This window comes from Megascapheus bottae, chromosome 21 (genome assembly GCF_031878675.1).
Source record: "Megascapheus bottae isolate mThoBot1 chromosome 21, mThoBot2.hap1, whole genome shotgun sequence".
Classification (NCBI taxonomy): Eukaryota; Metazoa; Chordata; class Mammalia; order Rodentia; family Geomyidae; genus Megascapheus; species Megascapheus bottae.
In genome coordinates this window covers 24,721,834-24,735,123 of record NC_143529.1, presented here as the reverse complement: position 1 = coordinate 24,735,123, position 13,290 = coordinate 24,721,834, and the positions used below count along the sequence as shown (strand labels likewise).

The 13,290-nt window shown below is 53.6% G+C and overlaps 1 protein-coding gene across 1 annotated transcript; it reads left to right on the top strand.

The window, feature by feature from the left end:
- The first annotated feature begins 3,896 nt into the window (after positions 1 to 3,896).
- On the top strand, positions 3,897 to 7,047 carry Fev (FEV transcription factor, ETS family member). Its single transcript, XM_090354390.1, has 3 exons — positions 3,897 to 3,948; positions 4,675 to 4,749; positions 6,458 to 7,047. Exons 1-3 carry the CDS (start codon positions 3,897 to 3,899, stop codon positions 7,045 to 7,047), a joined length of 717 nt encoding a protein of 238 aa, XP_090210516.1.
- Positions 7,048 to 13,290: the final 6,243 nt, after the last annotated feature.

The following is a 13,290-nucleotide window of genomic DNA, read 5'->3' as shown; positions in this document are numbered from 1 at the left end:
CCTGCCTCTCTTACCTCCTTCGTATCGTGTGTGTGTGTGTGTGTGTGTGTGTGTGTGTGTGAGTGCATTTGTGATGGTGGGGATGGAACCCAGGTTCTTGAGTACACTAGATAAGCACTCCATCACTGAGCTATGTTCCCAGCCCCGGTTGCTCTCTGGCAGCCTGGCTCTCCCTCAGGCGCCAGAACCTTTATCTAGCAAGCACGGACTGGCTTAGACTGGATGTGGGTAGGCTCCAATGGGGCTGAGAGGAAACAGCTGGTGGAAGTCATGAGGATCCTATTAAATACAGCCAATGAGCACCCCTCCCTGTTAAAGGCCTACTACACAGGCCAGGAGTACTGCGAGCTCAGATGCCTTTTGCATCCTCTAGATGAATGGCTGGACACATCCATACACAACTGAATTGCAACCTACACACACACACCCTAAGGCAGATACACACTATGCCAGATGGAATTTGATTAACCTGTGGCAATGTTCGGTTAACGTTCTCTAGTGTGTGGGCCACTTTTAGCCTTATCTTCATCCTGATTCCCCATCTAATCAAGGATGACTATCCGCCTCTTTAATGGTTCCCTTTCCTCCATACTCAGGAGAAATTATTTGGAGGCACCACTATCTCTCCGGTTTTTCTAAGGGAAGGCGTCTTTGTTTCTATGAGCTCAGTCCCCAGGCCCTGTGAATAGTGATGATCTCTTCATGATATTCAACTCCGGCATTTCCAAGCCCTTCTTTTCAACTATCCACTTGTTGTTCTTGACCTTCCAAGGACTAGTGAACTGGAGAGGCCACCCCTATATGACTGACTGACCTAGGAGCCTGGGGTTGGGATATGGGGTGGGGCTTGGAGCATTGTAATGATGCAATCCTCGGAGTCTAGCCAAGCAAAGTTTGGCAGCCACCCCTTTGCGGAAAGCCCTGGACCGTAAGTTAAAATATCTGATGCACAATTAATTACACAACATCCTTGAGCCTCCGTTCCTTCACTTGTACAGTGGAGATATTGGTCTCTTCCTTCTGTGCTTTCCTTCAGTATTGCAATAAAAAGGTCCCTGAAACATGTATGGTGTTATAGAAGTACTGGAGCAAGTCAAAGTAGGGTCTCCCTTCCCCTGTGCCCTCATGGGTCCTGGGTTAGGTCAGGAGACAGAGGTCTAGATAGGAAATGAAAGCTTCATAACACTCAGATGGACTTCTGAGCCCATGTACCCTGTTGTGTTTGAATCCTCTGTAAATCCTCCACTGTTTATTTCACTAATGAAGAAACTAGGACTTAGTGACATCATCACTTAATTGGCTACAACAAGATCTGAGCACAGGATTTCTAAGTCAAGGCCAACCTGAGCTGCCTCTGGCTTTTACAGAGCCCCAAGCATCAGTGAGCCCCAGAGGAGCCTAAATTTCCTGGCTTCTGGTTCCCTTGCAGGGTGGTAATAATAACAAGAACTAAATGTAGGCACCTGTTATAAACACATCACAAGTATCACTGTATGTAAGCCTTATAATTCCATACATATTTTACAGATAGGAGAAATAAAGTGCAATACAGATGCCATGCAACTTTCCCCAAAGTCATACAAATAGGAAACTGGTAAATAAGAGCTGAGTGTTTTCAGAGTTGACAGCCTGCCTTCCTGCTACCTCCTTCCAGGAGTAGAGAACAGACAAAGGGAAATTACATATTTCTCCTCCACCGAGCTCCCCTGTTTCCAGGGTGGCCTGTGATTGTAGGGAAGAATCAACAAGATGGCTTCAGCATCCGAGGGTGGGGGAGGAGCTGAACAGGGCATTGATATCTGCATCTCAGTTTCTCCCTCTATAGGAAGAGTGGGTTGAGAGTGTTAATATTTGCTGTAGCCTTTGCCAGAATGGATCTTTTCAGCTTTTCTGGACCCAAGCGTTAGGTCTGCTCCCCATATCCATCATTAACTGGCAGCTAGAGTGTGGAGGTCAGAGTGGTTCACCTCTTTTCTTTCTGGGCAGGCCATTGGTGCCCAGCAATATAACATGGAGGAAGTAGAGTAAGGGCACCTCTCCACACACAGATTTTGTGCCAGTACCCGCCCCCTTCAGCACCTGAGTACTCCATCGGGCTGGGTACAAGAGCTATAAGCCCTTACTCTGTAGAGTGCTAGGATGTCTGGGTAGAATCCTCTTCCAGAGCACCTCTCTTCTGCCCCAGTCTCCAGCTGAGAGCATTAGGTAATTGAACCTCTGTGCTATCTCCTTGTTGTCTGTCTTTAGTGACTGGAAAGAGGCAGTAATCCAGCACAGGAGAAGGACTGGAATCTTGGTCCCCAACCTCAAGGCGCTGAGTTGAATCCCCTGGAAAATCTAATCTTCTGTCTTTGCTCCCACTGGACTCCATGTTGGGATCCTGAATCTTCCATCCCTGTCCCTGTAGGATCCTGGGATTCCTTCCATATACTTTCCCCAAAAGTGTGCCCCCACATGCCCCCTGGTTCTTTCTCACACCTTTCGCCAGCAAAGATCAAAATCCCGAAGTTACAGCAAATGAAGGCAGATTAGGGCTTGTGGAAGCTCAAGAGGAGGACTTGGCAGCTATCCTCGAACAGGAAGGGCCAGGACCAGGATCCTGCTGGAAATTTGCTCATCATTAAGCCCCCACAGCCCTGGACACAAGCAGTGAGAGGGACACCACAGGTACTTGGCCAGTGGCTGTGGAGGGGAAGGTCTTCCATTCTTAGTTTGCTTCTGAGACCCAGAGAGTCCCACACGTTCCCAGAGACCTTCATCCACCTGGGAGCCACATGGACGGCTTGGTATCAGTTACACAAATCAATGTCCACTAAATAACACCTGGAACTCTACCAGCATAACAGTGCTTGGGTGGGGGCAGACTAGAATGACAAGAAAGAAAGACCAGAAAGAGCTGTAGGGGGAGATGAAGAAATCAGAAGTCTTTGGAAGGGCTATGAGAATAGGAGAAAAATTATGAGGAGACTAGAAGACCAGAAAGACCTAGAAAGAAGGTGGGGAAGGGAAGAGAGGAGAGCAACCCACAACAACCAAGGGTAATGCATGGAGCCCTTCGGCTTGGGGGCCATGGAGAGGCAGGAAACCGCTGAAAGCTTAGGGAATCGGGTCTCTAGGGAAGAGCAGAGAGTGGGAGACGAGGAGGGAGAAGGCTCAGGGTAGGCAGAGATAAAAGGAGCGACAACTGCAGGGCTGGGAGCTCAGCGACAGGAGAGAGGGAGGGAAGCGGAAATTTAAAAGTGAAGATGCAGATAACGCAGCCTGGAGACGGGAACCGGGTGGGAGTGGGGGGCGGGAGGAGTGAGTGATGGAGAGGGGCGGAGCGGGCTGGGGGGGGGGGGCGCTGGGGAAGGAGCCATGGCCTCAGGAGTCCGAAGTGGGGCCTGGTACCCCCGCCCCACCACTGTTTGCGGAGAGTCAGGGAGGCAGAAAAGAAATGCGCTCCTGGCCCCGATCAGAGCGCGCGGCGCCCCCCCCCCCCTGGGCCCGGTCTCCCGGGCTGCAGGGCGCGGGGGGCTGCCGGGTGCGCTTGGCTGTCGCGCGGCGCGCTGGAGACTTTATTGCGATGGGAAGATAAGAGGGGCGGGGGCGGGGTCCGGGGGGCCGAGGCGGCCGCACTTTAATTAAAACGGAAATTGCGGCCCCTGCCCGCGCCGGGGCCGGAGGGTTCCAAGTCGCCCTGTAGCTGGGAGCGTAGCTCCAGGACCCCCGCCCCCCCTCCCCGTCCCCCGCCACACCCCGGCTGCCCCCTCCCGCCAGGCCCTGCTGGACCAGGCGCCGGCTTCTCTCTGTCACCCGTAGTAGCCTGGGGCGGGGATCGGTGCCCCGAAGCGCGAAGCCTGACGCGCCCCCCCTTTTTTGTCCCCCCATCTCCCACCGCCCAGTCCCTGGCAGCGATGAGACAGAGCGGCGCCTCCCAGCCCCTGCTGATCAACATGTACCTGCCAGGTACCAGGGACCAGCCCCGGGGCTGGAGGTGCCGGGCTCCGGGCGGGAAGTCTAGGTTAGGGCGTGGGGAAGCGGAGCTGGGGATCCAAAGAAAGGGGGTGCGATTCCAAGACTGCAGAAGGGGGAGGGGGAGGCGCTGCTTGCAATTTAAGGGCGTGCAGAAAACCTGAAAGACAGCTGGAAAGCTCTGGGGGTCCACCGTGGGGCCTCGAGACTCTGAAGGAAAGCAGAGGTTGGGAAGCCGAGAGCAGGGGCTCAGGGACCCAAAAGAGCCTGGTAGGAGCAGAGGGTCTCCCGACGTGCTGGAGGGATCGGTGCCCAGCCGTGCTGCGGTCCGTGCTGTGGTCCGCCGGGCGTCGCCTCTGCGCCGGGTCAGCTCCTCACCTCGGTGTTCCGGGCGTTCCTGGGGACCCGGTCCTCCACGCGCCCTCTTCTCTCGGAGGGGCTCCGCTCGCTCAGGTTCCACTGGCGCGCGATCCCCGCTGGGCTTTATAAGGCTCCAGTCGGCCCCTTCCGAAAGCGGATTTCCTTTTTCCTGGACGCGTTTCCTGACTTGGGCGCTGCGGTGGGGCTCTGCGCCACACGCGCCGCCACGGCCCGGCTCGGGGAGGAGGAGCTGGGCAGCCCGGGCCCCCAGGACACCGCAGCCCCCTCGAGACTTGGCTCCGGCCTTTTTCGGTCAAGTCCACCGAGGTCTGCCTGACTCTTTTTCCTCTGCTGCTACAGATCCCGTCGGAGACGGTCTCTTCAAGGAAGGGAAGAGCCCGAGCTGGGGGCCGCTGAGCCCGGCGGTGCAGAAAGGTGAGCCGGCCAGTACACCGCGCAGACGGCGGCGAGGTCAATAGCTGGGGCCGGGAATGGACCCCAATAGGACCGGTACCGTCGCCACTGGACAGAGGGTGGGCGCAAGGTGTACTCTAGGTTCTCGATTGTGGGGAGGCCTTGGGGAAGCCGTTCATTTAGTCGTTGGCCTTTTGCATCTTGTGTGTACCAGGGATGGCTTGCTGGCCAGGGCAGACGGAAAGGATACCGGCCCTCGACGGTGTGTGGAGCCGGGGCCGAGGGGATTGCTGCTGGGGCACAAGGTTGCAGCATCGTGCTACTGGGAGAAGTAGACCCAGCCCTGCGGGACTGCCAGCGGCTAGGCCCCCGCGGTTTCGTCCTGCTTCACAGGCCTGGGCCTGACAATGCCCACCAAGTCTCAGGGAAATTCTGACTGATTGTCAGGTTTGCTGCAGTGCCGCGCAGGTCAGCTGATTACTGAGTTGGCCGCTGGCTGTCCCCAAGCGACTCCTATCCCACTGTTCCCCCTCCAGTGGAAACCACAAACAAATACAAAAACAATGTCGGTAACTGCTTCTTCCAGAGGAAAAGAGAACGAACGTGGTGCCCCACAGAGCTTTTCCAGGCCTCCACGCCACTCCCGCTGGGGGAGGGGTACACGACTTTAACCCCAAACCTCCCCATCCTTCTGATTCTAAAACTCGATCCTGGTGACCTGAGGACTCACACTGGGCTGGCTTGACGAAGCCAGGACTGAAATGGTGGGGAAGACAGCTTCTGAGTTGTGAGGAATGGCTGACTCTAGGAGGGGCTCACTAGACTGGAATTTGAGATGGATTTGAGAAAAATCTAAAAAGGAATGGGGATAATTGTATCAAGATTTTGCACTGCTTGTGGCTACAGGAGAATGGAATTCTGAAGCCACTCTCCTCACTACCATCATATCTAGGGAAAGCCGTGCCACCTCTAGCCACCGAAATTTAGAGGAAGTCTGTCTGGCCCAAAGCAGGAGCCAAGCACAACCTCCTTCCAGCCCGACCCCTCTTCTCAGAGCTGGCCTTCATCCCCTCCCCCAGAATTAGGGCAAGGAATCCCGCCTGTTGAGAAACTGAAGCCGCGTGACTGGAGCCTAGGGGGTCTGACCTAGGCACTGGAGAGGGGAACCTTCCAGTGTTTGGTCTACAAAGCCTCTGTCCCCATCTCAGACCAGGCTTGTGGCGGCCTGGTAAGTTTTTGGATGCCAGGTTGGACCTCGTGAGAGTAGTGATGAGGTTATGGTCTAGTTCACTGGTCTCTTCCTTTCTGGATCCCTGGTGGTGCGGCGGATTCTCGGTCCCCACCCCGCAGGTCGGCCTGTGAGCTTATGTAACGTTCTACCCTGGATATAGGCCTGGGAGAAAGGAGCTGGTGCTTGGCCCTCCCTCATCTTGGAAAGCCCAGGGCCAGGGTTCCCCGCAGCCTCCCCAGGGAGGACGAAACGTGTCGATTCGGTCCCCAGGCTGAGTCCTGAGCTGACTTTCTATTGTGCAAAAGCGCCCGGCGGCCTGGCCTGGGCGCCGTTTCGCGGTTCCAGGGGCGGTGGGCGCCGCCGGCCACGCCCTTTCCCTCGCGGGGGTGGGGGTGGGGTCCGGTCGGGTTTGGTTTTGTTTGGTTTCCCCAAACTCCTCTTTCTCCCCACCCCCACTCCGTCCTCCAGCCGGTGCCTGACCAACCCCTTTCCCCACAGGCAGCGGGCAGATCCAGCTGTGGCAGTTTCTGCTGGAGCTGCTGGCGGACCGCGCGAACGCCGGCTGCATCGCGTGGGAGGGCGGCCACGGCGAGTTCAAGCTCACCGACCCGGACGAGGTGGCGCGGCGCTGGGGCGAGCGCAAGAGCAAGCCCAACATGAACTACGACAAGCTGAGCCGCGCGCTGCGCTACTACTACGACAAGAACATCATGAGCAAGGTGCACGGCAAGCGCTACGCGTACCGCTTCGATTTCCAGGGCCTGGCGCAGGCCTGCCAGCCGCCGCCCGCGCACGCACACGCCGCCGCCGCGGCCGCCGCCGCCGCCGCCGCCGCCCAGGACGGCGCGCTCTACAAGCTGCCCGCCGGCCTCGCCCCGCTGCCCTTCCCCGGCCTCTCCAAGCTCAACCTCATGGCCGCCTCGGCCGGCGTCGCGCCCACGGGATTCTCCTACTGGCCGGGCCCCAATCCCGCCGCCACGGCCGCCGCCGCCACCGCCGCCCTCTACCCCAGCCCGGGCCTGCAGCCCCCGCCCGGGCCCTTTGGCGCGGTGGCCGCCACCTCACACTTGGGGGGCCATTACCACTAGACGGGGCGGGGCGGCCTCCCCCACACACCCGGAGCCCCGGCACAACACCCACCCGCACCCCGGTGGGGGGGAGGGAGCCAGCCGGAGTGTCCCCTCTTCCTCCCCCGACGTAAACGCAGCCCAGATGTCACCTAGCCCCAGGGAGAAGGGATCGAAAACCTCGGGGAATCTTCCTTTAAATAGACGTGTCCCTACCTCAGTCCTGACCGCCCCCACACCAAAGTATGGCCCTCCTTCATTTTCCTCCTCATCCTGGAAGGGGTTCCTAGGCCTTTTCCTTTCCCGCACCTCTTAGAAACGCCATCGTGACCCCTCTTTTCCCGACGGGGCCTCTCAGACGTCTGCTTCTCCCGAGGACTGGAATAGGCTCGGTGAAGCCCGCCGTCCCCTCCCCAGACTCTCTCGCCCTCGTCCCCACGCCCGGGCTGCCGGGCCCAGCGCGCGTCCACGCCCTCCCAGCCCCATTAAAGTTCCCTCGCGCCCCGCTGCGTCCTCTCTGTTCATTGCTACACCAGGAGCCTGGTGGGGGGCCAGGTGGAAGAAGCTCAGCCAAGCGCAGGGAAAGCTCCAGAGAATGGGGGCAAAGCCGGTGGGGCCCCGCTGGCCCCCGACGGAAGCCCCTGATGGGTGGGCTTTGTTGGAGAGGGCAGCGTCCACTCACCCCCTACCCCATCCCGACGTGCACCCCATCGCATTTCCCCATCGTAACCCATCCTTCGGCCCCCGCCTCATGGCCCGCCCCCTCCATCACCCCATCTCGACTTTCCATCAGCAACGCCTTTTCCTCCAGCTTTCCGCACCTGCAGGGCTTTCCCAGCCATTCTCCCCTCTTTATCCGACCTCTCCCCCTCAGGATCTGCCTGCTGCCCTGCTATCTTTTCTCTGGATCTACTGCCCCAATTTCAGAGGCGACCGGGCTCGTGCGCCCGCGACGGCGGCCGCCTGGGCTGGAGGCTGCCGGCTCCTCGTCGCGTCCGGGGCGCGCCCTCTTCTGGTTGGAAGCGAACCGGCCAGGGCCACACCGGAGCCGGAGGGCGCCGCGCGCTGGAACCTCGGGTGTCGCGCCAGGCCAGGGAGCGGAGGACTAGGTGTCCCCAGACTCCGTTTAGGCTTCAGAAAGGAGGGAGAATGGAGCCCTGGCCCTTCACGCCACCCAGCTTCGAGAAGTCCGGGAAGTGGGTGGCGTGGGTCACGCTGATCCGGCCCTTTCACTACCTAGAGGCCTTTTTGAATATTGTTTCTTGATACTGTTAAATTTTGGCCTCCAACCCTCCCAAAACCTGACTGGCTGGAAAGCATCCGTATAAGTGGCCTTTCCTTGGACCAAATCAACCCTGAGGGCATTCAAGCTACCACCCAAAGCAAGCACCAGGGCACTCCCTTTTTGTTTTATTTTGTTTTGCTTTGCCTTATTTGGGGTTTTCTTTTTTTCCTTTTTTCCACCCTGAAGTATTTCTGGACCAAAGGCTCCCCCTAGTGGGTAGGAGAAGGCCCTGGGCCTCTGCAAGGCCGAGATTTCTTGAATGTCCTGTGGGCCTGATGAGGAAGGCTGCGGTGGGGTGGGCCTGAGTGCTCTTTTTCAAGAGAACGCATAAATGTCCAGTTTCATCTAGGGAGAGAAAAAAACTTGATTCGTGATTATTTCATCTTTCACCTTACTTGTTCTGGTTTTCCAAATAACATACTTAGTGTAGAAAATCCAGATGGAAGCCTGGCACCCTGCTCACACCTGTAATCCTAGCTACTCATGAGGCTGAGATCTGAGGATTGTGATTCAAAGCCAGCCCGGGCACTAAAGTCCATGAGACTCTTATCTCCATTTAACCACCGCAAAACCGGAAATGGTGCTGTGGCACAAGGAGTAGAGTGGCAGCCTTGAGCTGAAGAGCTCAAGGTTGTGGTTCAAGTCCCACAACCAAGAAAAAGAAAATCCAGTAGGATATTAGGGCACACACCTATAATTCCAGCACCGGGGAAACCAAGGCAGTTTGGGGCCTGCCTGGGCTACTTAGCTAGACCTTGACTCAAAAACAACAAAGGCTGGAAATTATACACACTAAATATAGTTTGGAGAAGAATGTATAGAGGCATGAGAGAAAAAAAATGGCCTATAATTCCATTACGCAGAGGTCACCCTGACAGCTGTTGTACCTCCCTCCTCTCCTCTCTGCCTTTCAAAATCTAAGCCTGGCACCAGTGACTCATGCCTGTAAGCCTAGCTACTTAGGAGGCTAAGATCAGATTATTACAGTTCAAAGCCAGCCTGACAATGAAGACTGTAAGATTCTTTATCCCCAATTAACCACCAAAAGAAAGTGAAAATGAAGTTGTGGTTCAAGTGGTAGAACACAGGCCTTGAACAAGAAAGCTAAGACACAATGTTTGTGCCCTGAGTTCAAGCCCTAGTACTGGCACACATGTACACACACACACACACACATACACACACACAACCTAATGATATTCTACCATTGTCACCTAATATTCTGGCATTAGCATGTCCTTATGTCCTCATGGGATGAAGAGTGGGCTTGTGTAGTCCACAAAGTACTTAAGACAGGTAGCATCTGGCTTGCTCATGGCTCAGTGTCTGCATAGAGAAATGGAGGTCCTCTTTAGAGTCCTGTTTGCAGGGAAGGATCACACTGGAAGTGACAGCCAAGATCCAGAAAGGTATGGGCTGCTAAGGATTATAGACTGGGGACCGGGAGTTTGACCTAGTGGTATTTGCCTAGCATGCATGAACACCTAGGTTCAATTCCTCGGTACCACATACTTAGAAAAAGCAGAAGTGGTGCTGTGGCTCAAGTGGTAGAGTGCTAGCTTGAGCTGAAGAGCTCAGGGACAGCGCCCAGGCCCAGAATTCAAGCCCCACGGATGACAAAAAAAAATTATAAGCTGAATGTAATGAGATAAAATTTCCTGGCAAAAAAGGGTGAGAGGTCCTGTTGTCAGTTCTTTAAATGAAACCACAGGAGGCCAGCGTAGCGTCTTGGCAGGAACCCTGCAACCAGAGCACATAAGGAAAGTGGAGGTGTCTTAGGAAATGTAGGAAAGTCATGACCTGGCCAGTAGTTCACACCTGTAATTGTAGCTACTCAGGAAGCTGAGATCTGAGGATCGCCCTTCAAATCCAGCTCAAACATGAAAGTCTGTGCGACTCTTATTTCCAGTTAACCACTGGAAAACCAGAAGTGGCATTGTGACTCAAAGTAGTAGAGTGCTAGCCTTGAGCAAAAATGCTCAGGAACAGGGCCTGAGTTCCAGCCCCGCAACTAACAAAAGTCATGATCTGAAGGTGCATTGCCACAGCTGTGACACCCAGCCCCCAGGAGCACTGGACACAAGATCAGATAAAATCTTCACGGGATAAACAAGAGACAGTGTAATAGACCCAGAAGGGATGAGGAAGAATTCTGGGAAATCAACAATTTGAGACAATTGTCTTGGAAGTGGACTGAGGAAAGGGCATGAGGAGCTGCCGTCATTTATTCAGAGCCATCCTATGGGACAGCGCCTGGAGGCATGTGACAGGCAGGACTGAAACACATGCTTGGAACCTACAGTCAGATTGATGTGGCCTTGATCTGCCCAGTCAAGTGAGCTTTTTGTCACTAGAGGAGTGGATAGCAATGGAGAGGTCTCAAGGTGACTGAGTGGGGAAGTAGGAATTTCAGCCATTGGCAAGCAGCTGGAGGAGTTATCCAGTTAAGGGGTCTTCTCACTTAGGAAATTTCATTCTCAAAGTTCTCCCCCAGGCCGTGCACTAGTGGCTCACAGTTGTAATCCTAGCTACTCAGAAGGATGAAATCTGAAGATCACAGTTCAAAGCCATTCATACCATGAAAGTCTGTGAAACTTTTATCTCCAGTTAACCACCAGAAAACTGGAAGTGGTGCTGTGGCTCAAGTGGTAGAGTGCTAGCTTGAGTTGAAGAGCTCGGGGACAGTGCCCAGGCCCAGAATTCAAGCTCCATGAATGACAAAAAAAAAAAAAGTTCACCTCTCCCACCTACCGCCTACGCCTGTTCTTTCCTAGACACATAGCTAGTTTAGGAAGCTATGTCATAGGACTGGGAGCCAGAAAGCATGAATTCCAGTCACAGCTTGGCAGCTAACTTGCTGTGTGAACTTCAGAGAATCCCATCTTTTCCTGGGATTCCATTCTTCGTGCATGCTATGCAAGAACTCTACCACAAGGCCAAACTCCCAGCCCAGAGGGTATTTGTTCTAAAGGACATATTGAGGGCTGGGAATGTGGCCTACTGGTAGAGTTTCCTAGAAAGAAATGAATGACTATGTTTCTTCTTCATGCTAGTTCAGACCTTGTTCTGGGCCTGCATGGTGAGCCTCACTTGAGACCTTTCTTTTCTTTTGGCAGGGGGAGCTTCAACTCTGGGCCTGGGCACTGTCCCTGAGCTCTTCAGCTTGATCCACAGCACCACTTCCCATTTTCTGGTGGTTAACTGGAGTTAAGAGGCTCACAGACTTTTGTGCTTGGGTTGGCTTTGAACCGCAATTCTCAGATCTCAGCCTCCTGAATACAGGTGTGAGCCATCGGCACCCATCTGAGAAGCAGCCTTTTGACTACTGATGGAGCCATACCACCTTCATTTCCTATCCTCAGAGCTGCCTCCATTGTTTTATAGACTACAGAATTTAGAATTATCTCAGCTAGTGGGTATGTCTATAGCATTCTGAGACAGTTCTCACCTGTGGGTGTAGCAATGCTTCCTTCCATGGTTATTGCTACACAAGATTTAGAGAGAGGCTTTCTTGTTATAGCAACTAGCATTACCATAATGAATACTTGTGTGTGTGTTTCTTTTGTTTGTTTGCCAATCCTAGGGTTTGAACTCATAGCCTGGGTGCTGTCTCTGAGCTCTTTTACTTAAGACAAATGCCCTACCACTTAAGCCACAGCTCCACTTCCAGCTTGTAAGTGATTAATTGAAGATAAGAGGGGCTGGGAGTGTGGCCTAGTGGGAGAGTGCTTACCTAGCATGCATGAAGCCCTGGGCTTGATTTCTCTGCACCACATAAACAGAAAAAGCCAGAAATGGTGCTGTGGTTCAAGTGGTAGAGTGCTAGCCTTGAGCAAAAACAAAACAAAGCAAAACAAAACAAAAAAACACAAAGCAAGAAAACAAACACATAAAAAACGCTCAGGGACAGTGCCTAGGCCCTTAGTTCAAGCTCTAGGCCTGGCAAAAAAATAAAAATAAAAAAGTCTCACAGAATTTCATGCCAGGGTGGCTTTGAACTATCATCCTCCAAGCTCAGCCTCATGAGTAGCTAGGATTATGGGTATGAGCCACAAGTACCCAGCTTCCTATATTTTATAGATGAGAAAAATGAGACACAGAAAGGTAAACGAACTTACCTAAAGCTACACAGCAAAGAAGGACAGAGCAGGATTTGAACCTATTGTAATTCAGAGGTAGTGAGTGCTCTTAACCACTGAGGGTAAGATCTTTTTAAGATCTTATAGGAAACAGGGTGTCTGTGGCTCATGCCTGTAATCCTAGCTACTCAGAAGGCCGAGATCTAAGGATTGCAGTTCAAAGCCAGCCCAGGCACAAAAGCCTGTGCAGATCTTATCTCCAATGAACCACCAGAAAACCAGAAGTGGTGCTGAAGTCTTGAGCTGAAGAGCTCAGGGACCATGCACAGGCCCTGAGTTCAAGCCCCATGATCGACAGACAAAAAAAAAAAAAGATCTCACAGAAGTTAACACTTAGTGAATATTTATGTGCAGACCCTGTGCAAAGAGTAGTCAGTAGTACCCTCTGGAACTGGGTCTAGGAAACGAGGAAAATCAAGGCAGAAGATTTTAAACAACCAACGTGGGATCACAGAGCTACCAAGTGGTAAAGATGTAGTTCAAGGCCTCATACATAGGTTTTATTCCCATAGACCAACATCACATGCACAGACTCAGGAGTGGGGATTTTGAGATTATGAGAGGCCCAGGAAGGGACAGGTCAAAATGCCCAAACCCTAACCCTAACTCCAGGATAGGTTCCTAATTCCAGCACTCATCATGGATCCCAGACATACAAGAAAGTGAAAAATGCATTTGAGTAGTCTTATAGCCCATTGTCACTCTTGCATGTATCTCCAGGGGCATGCTAGAAGGAACCAGATAGATGTGGCTTCAGACTTCACCTCAGCTTGTTCCCCATGGGTCTGAGAATCGACTTACTTTCTATGAGCCTCAGTGAGCTCAGTGTAAACTGGTGAT

What these genes read in the sequence shown, in the direction of transcription:
- Fev (XM_090354390.1), top strand. Translation starts at nt 3,897, where the DNA reads ATGAGACAGAGCGGCGCCTCCCAGCCCCTGCTGATCAACATGTACCTG. An exon ending in GATCAACATGTACCTGCCAG is followed by an intron (nt 3,949 to 4,674) that starts GTACCAGGGACC and finishes CTGCTGCTACAG; the next exon opens with ATCCCGTCGGAGACGGTCTC. An exon ending in GAGCCCGGCGGTGCAGAAAG is followed by an intron (nt 4,750 to 6,457) that starts GTGAGCCGGCCA and finishes CTTTCCCCACAG; the next exon opens with GCAGCGGGCAGATCCAGCTG.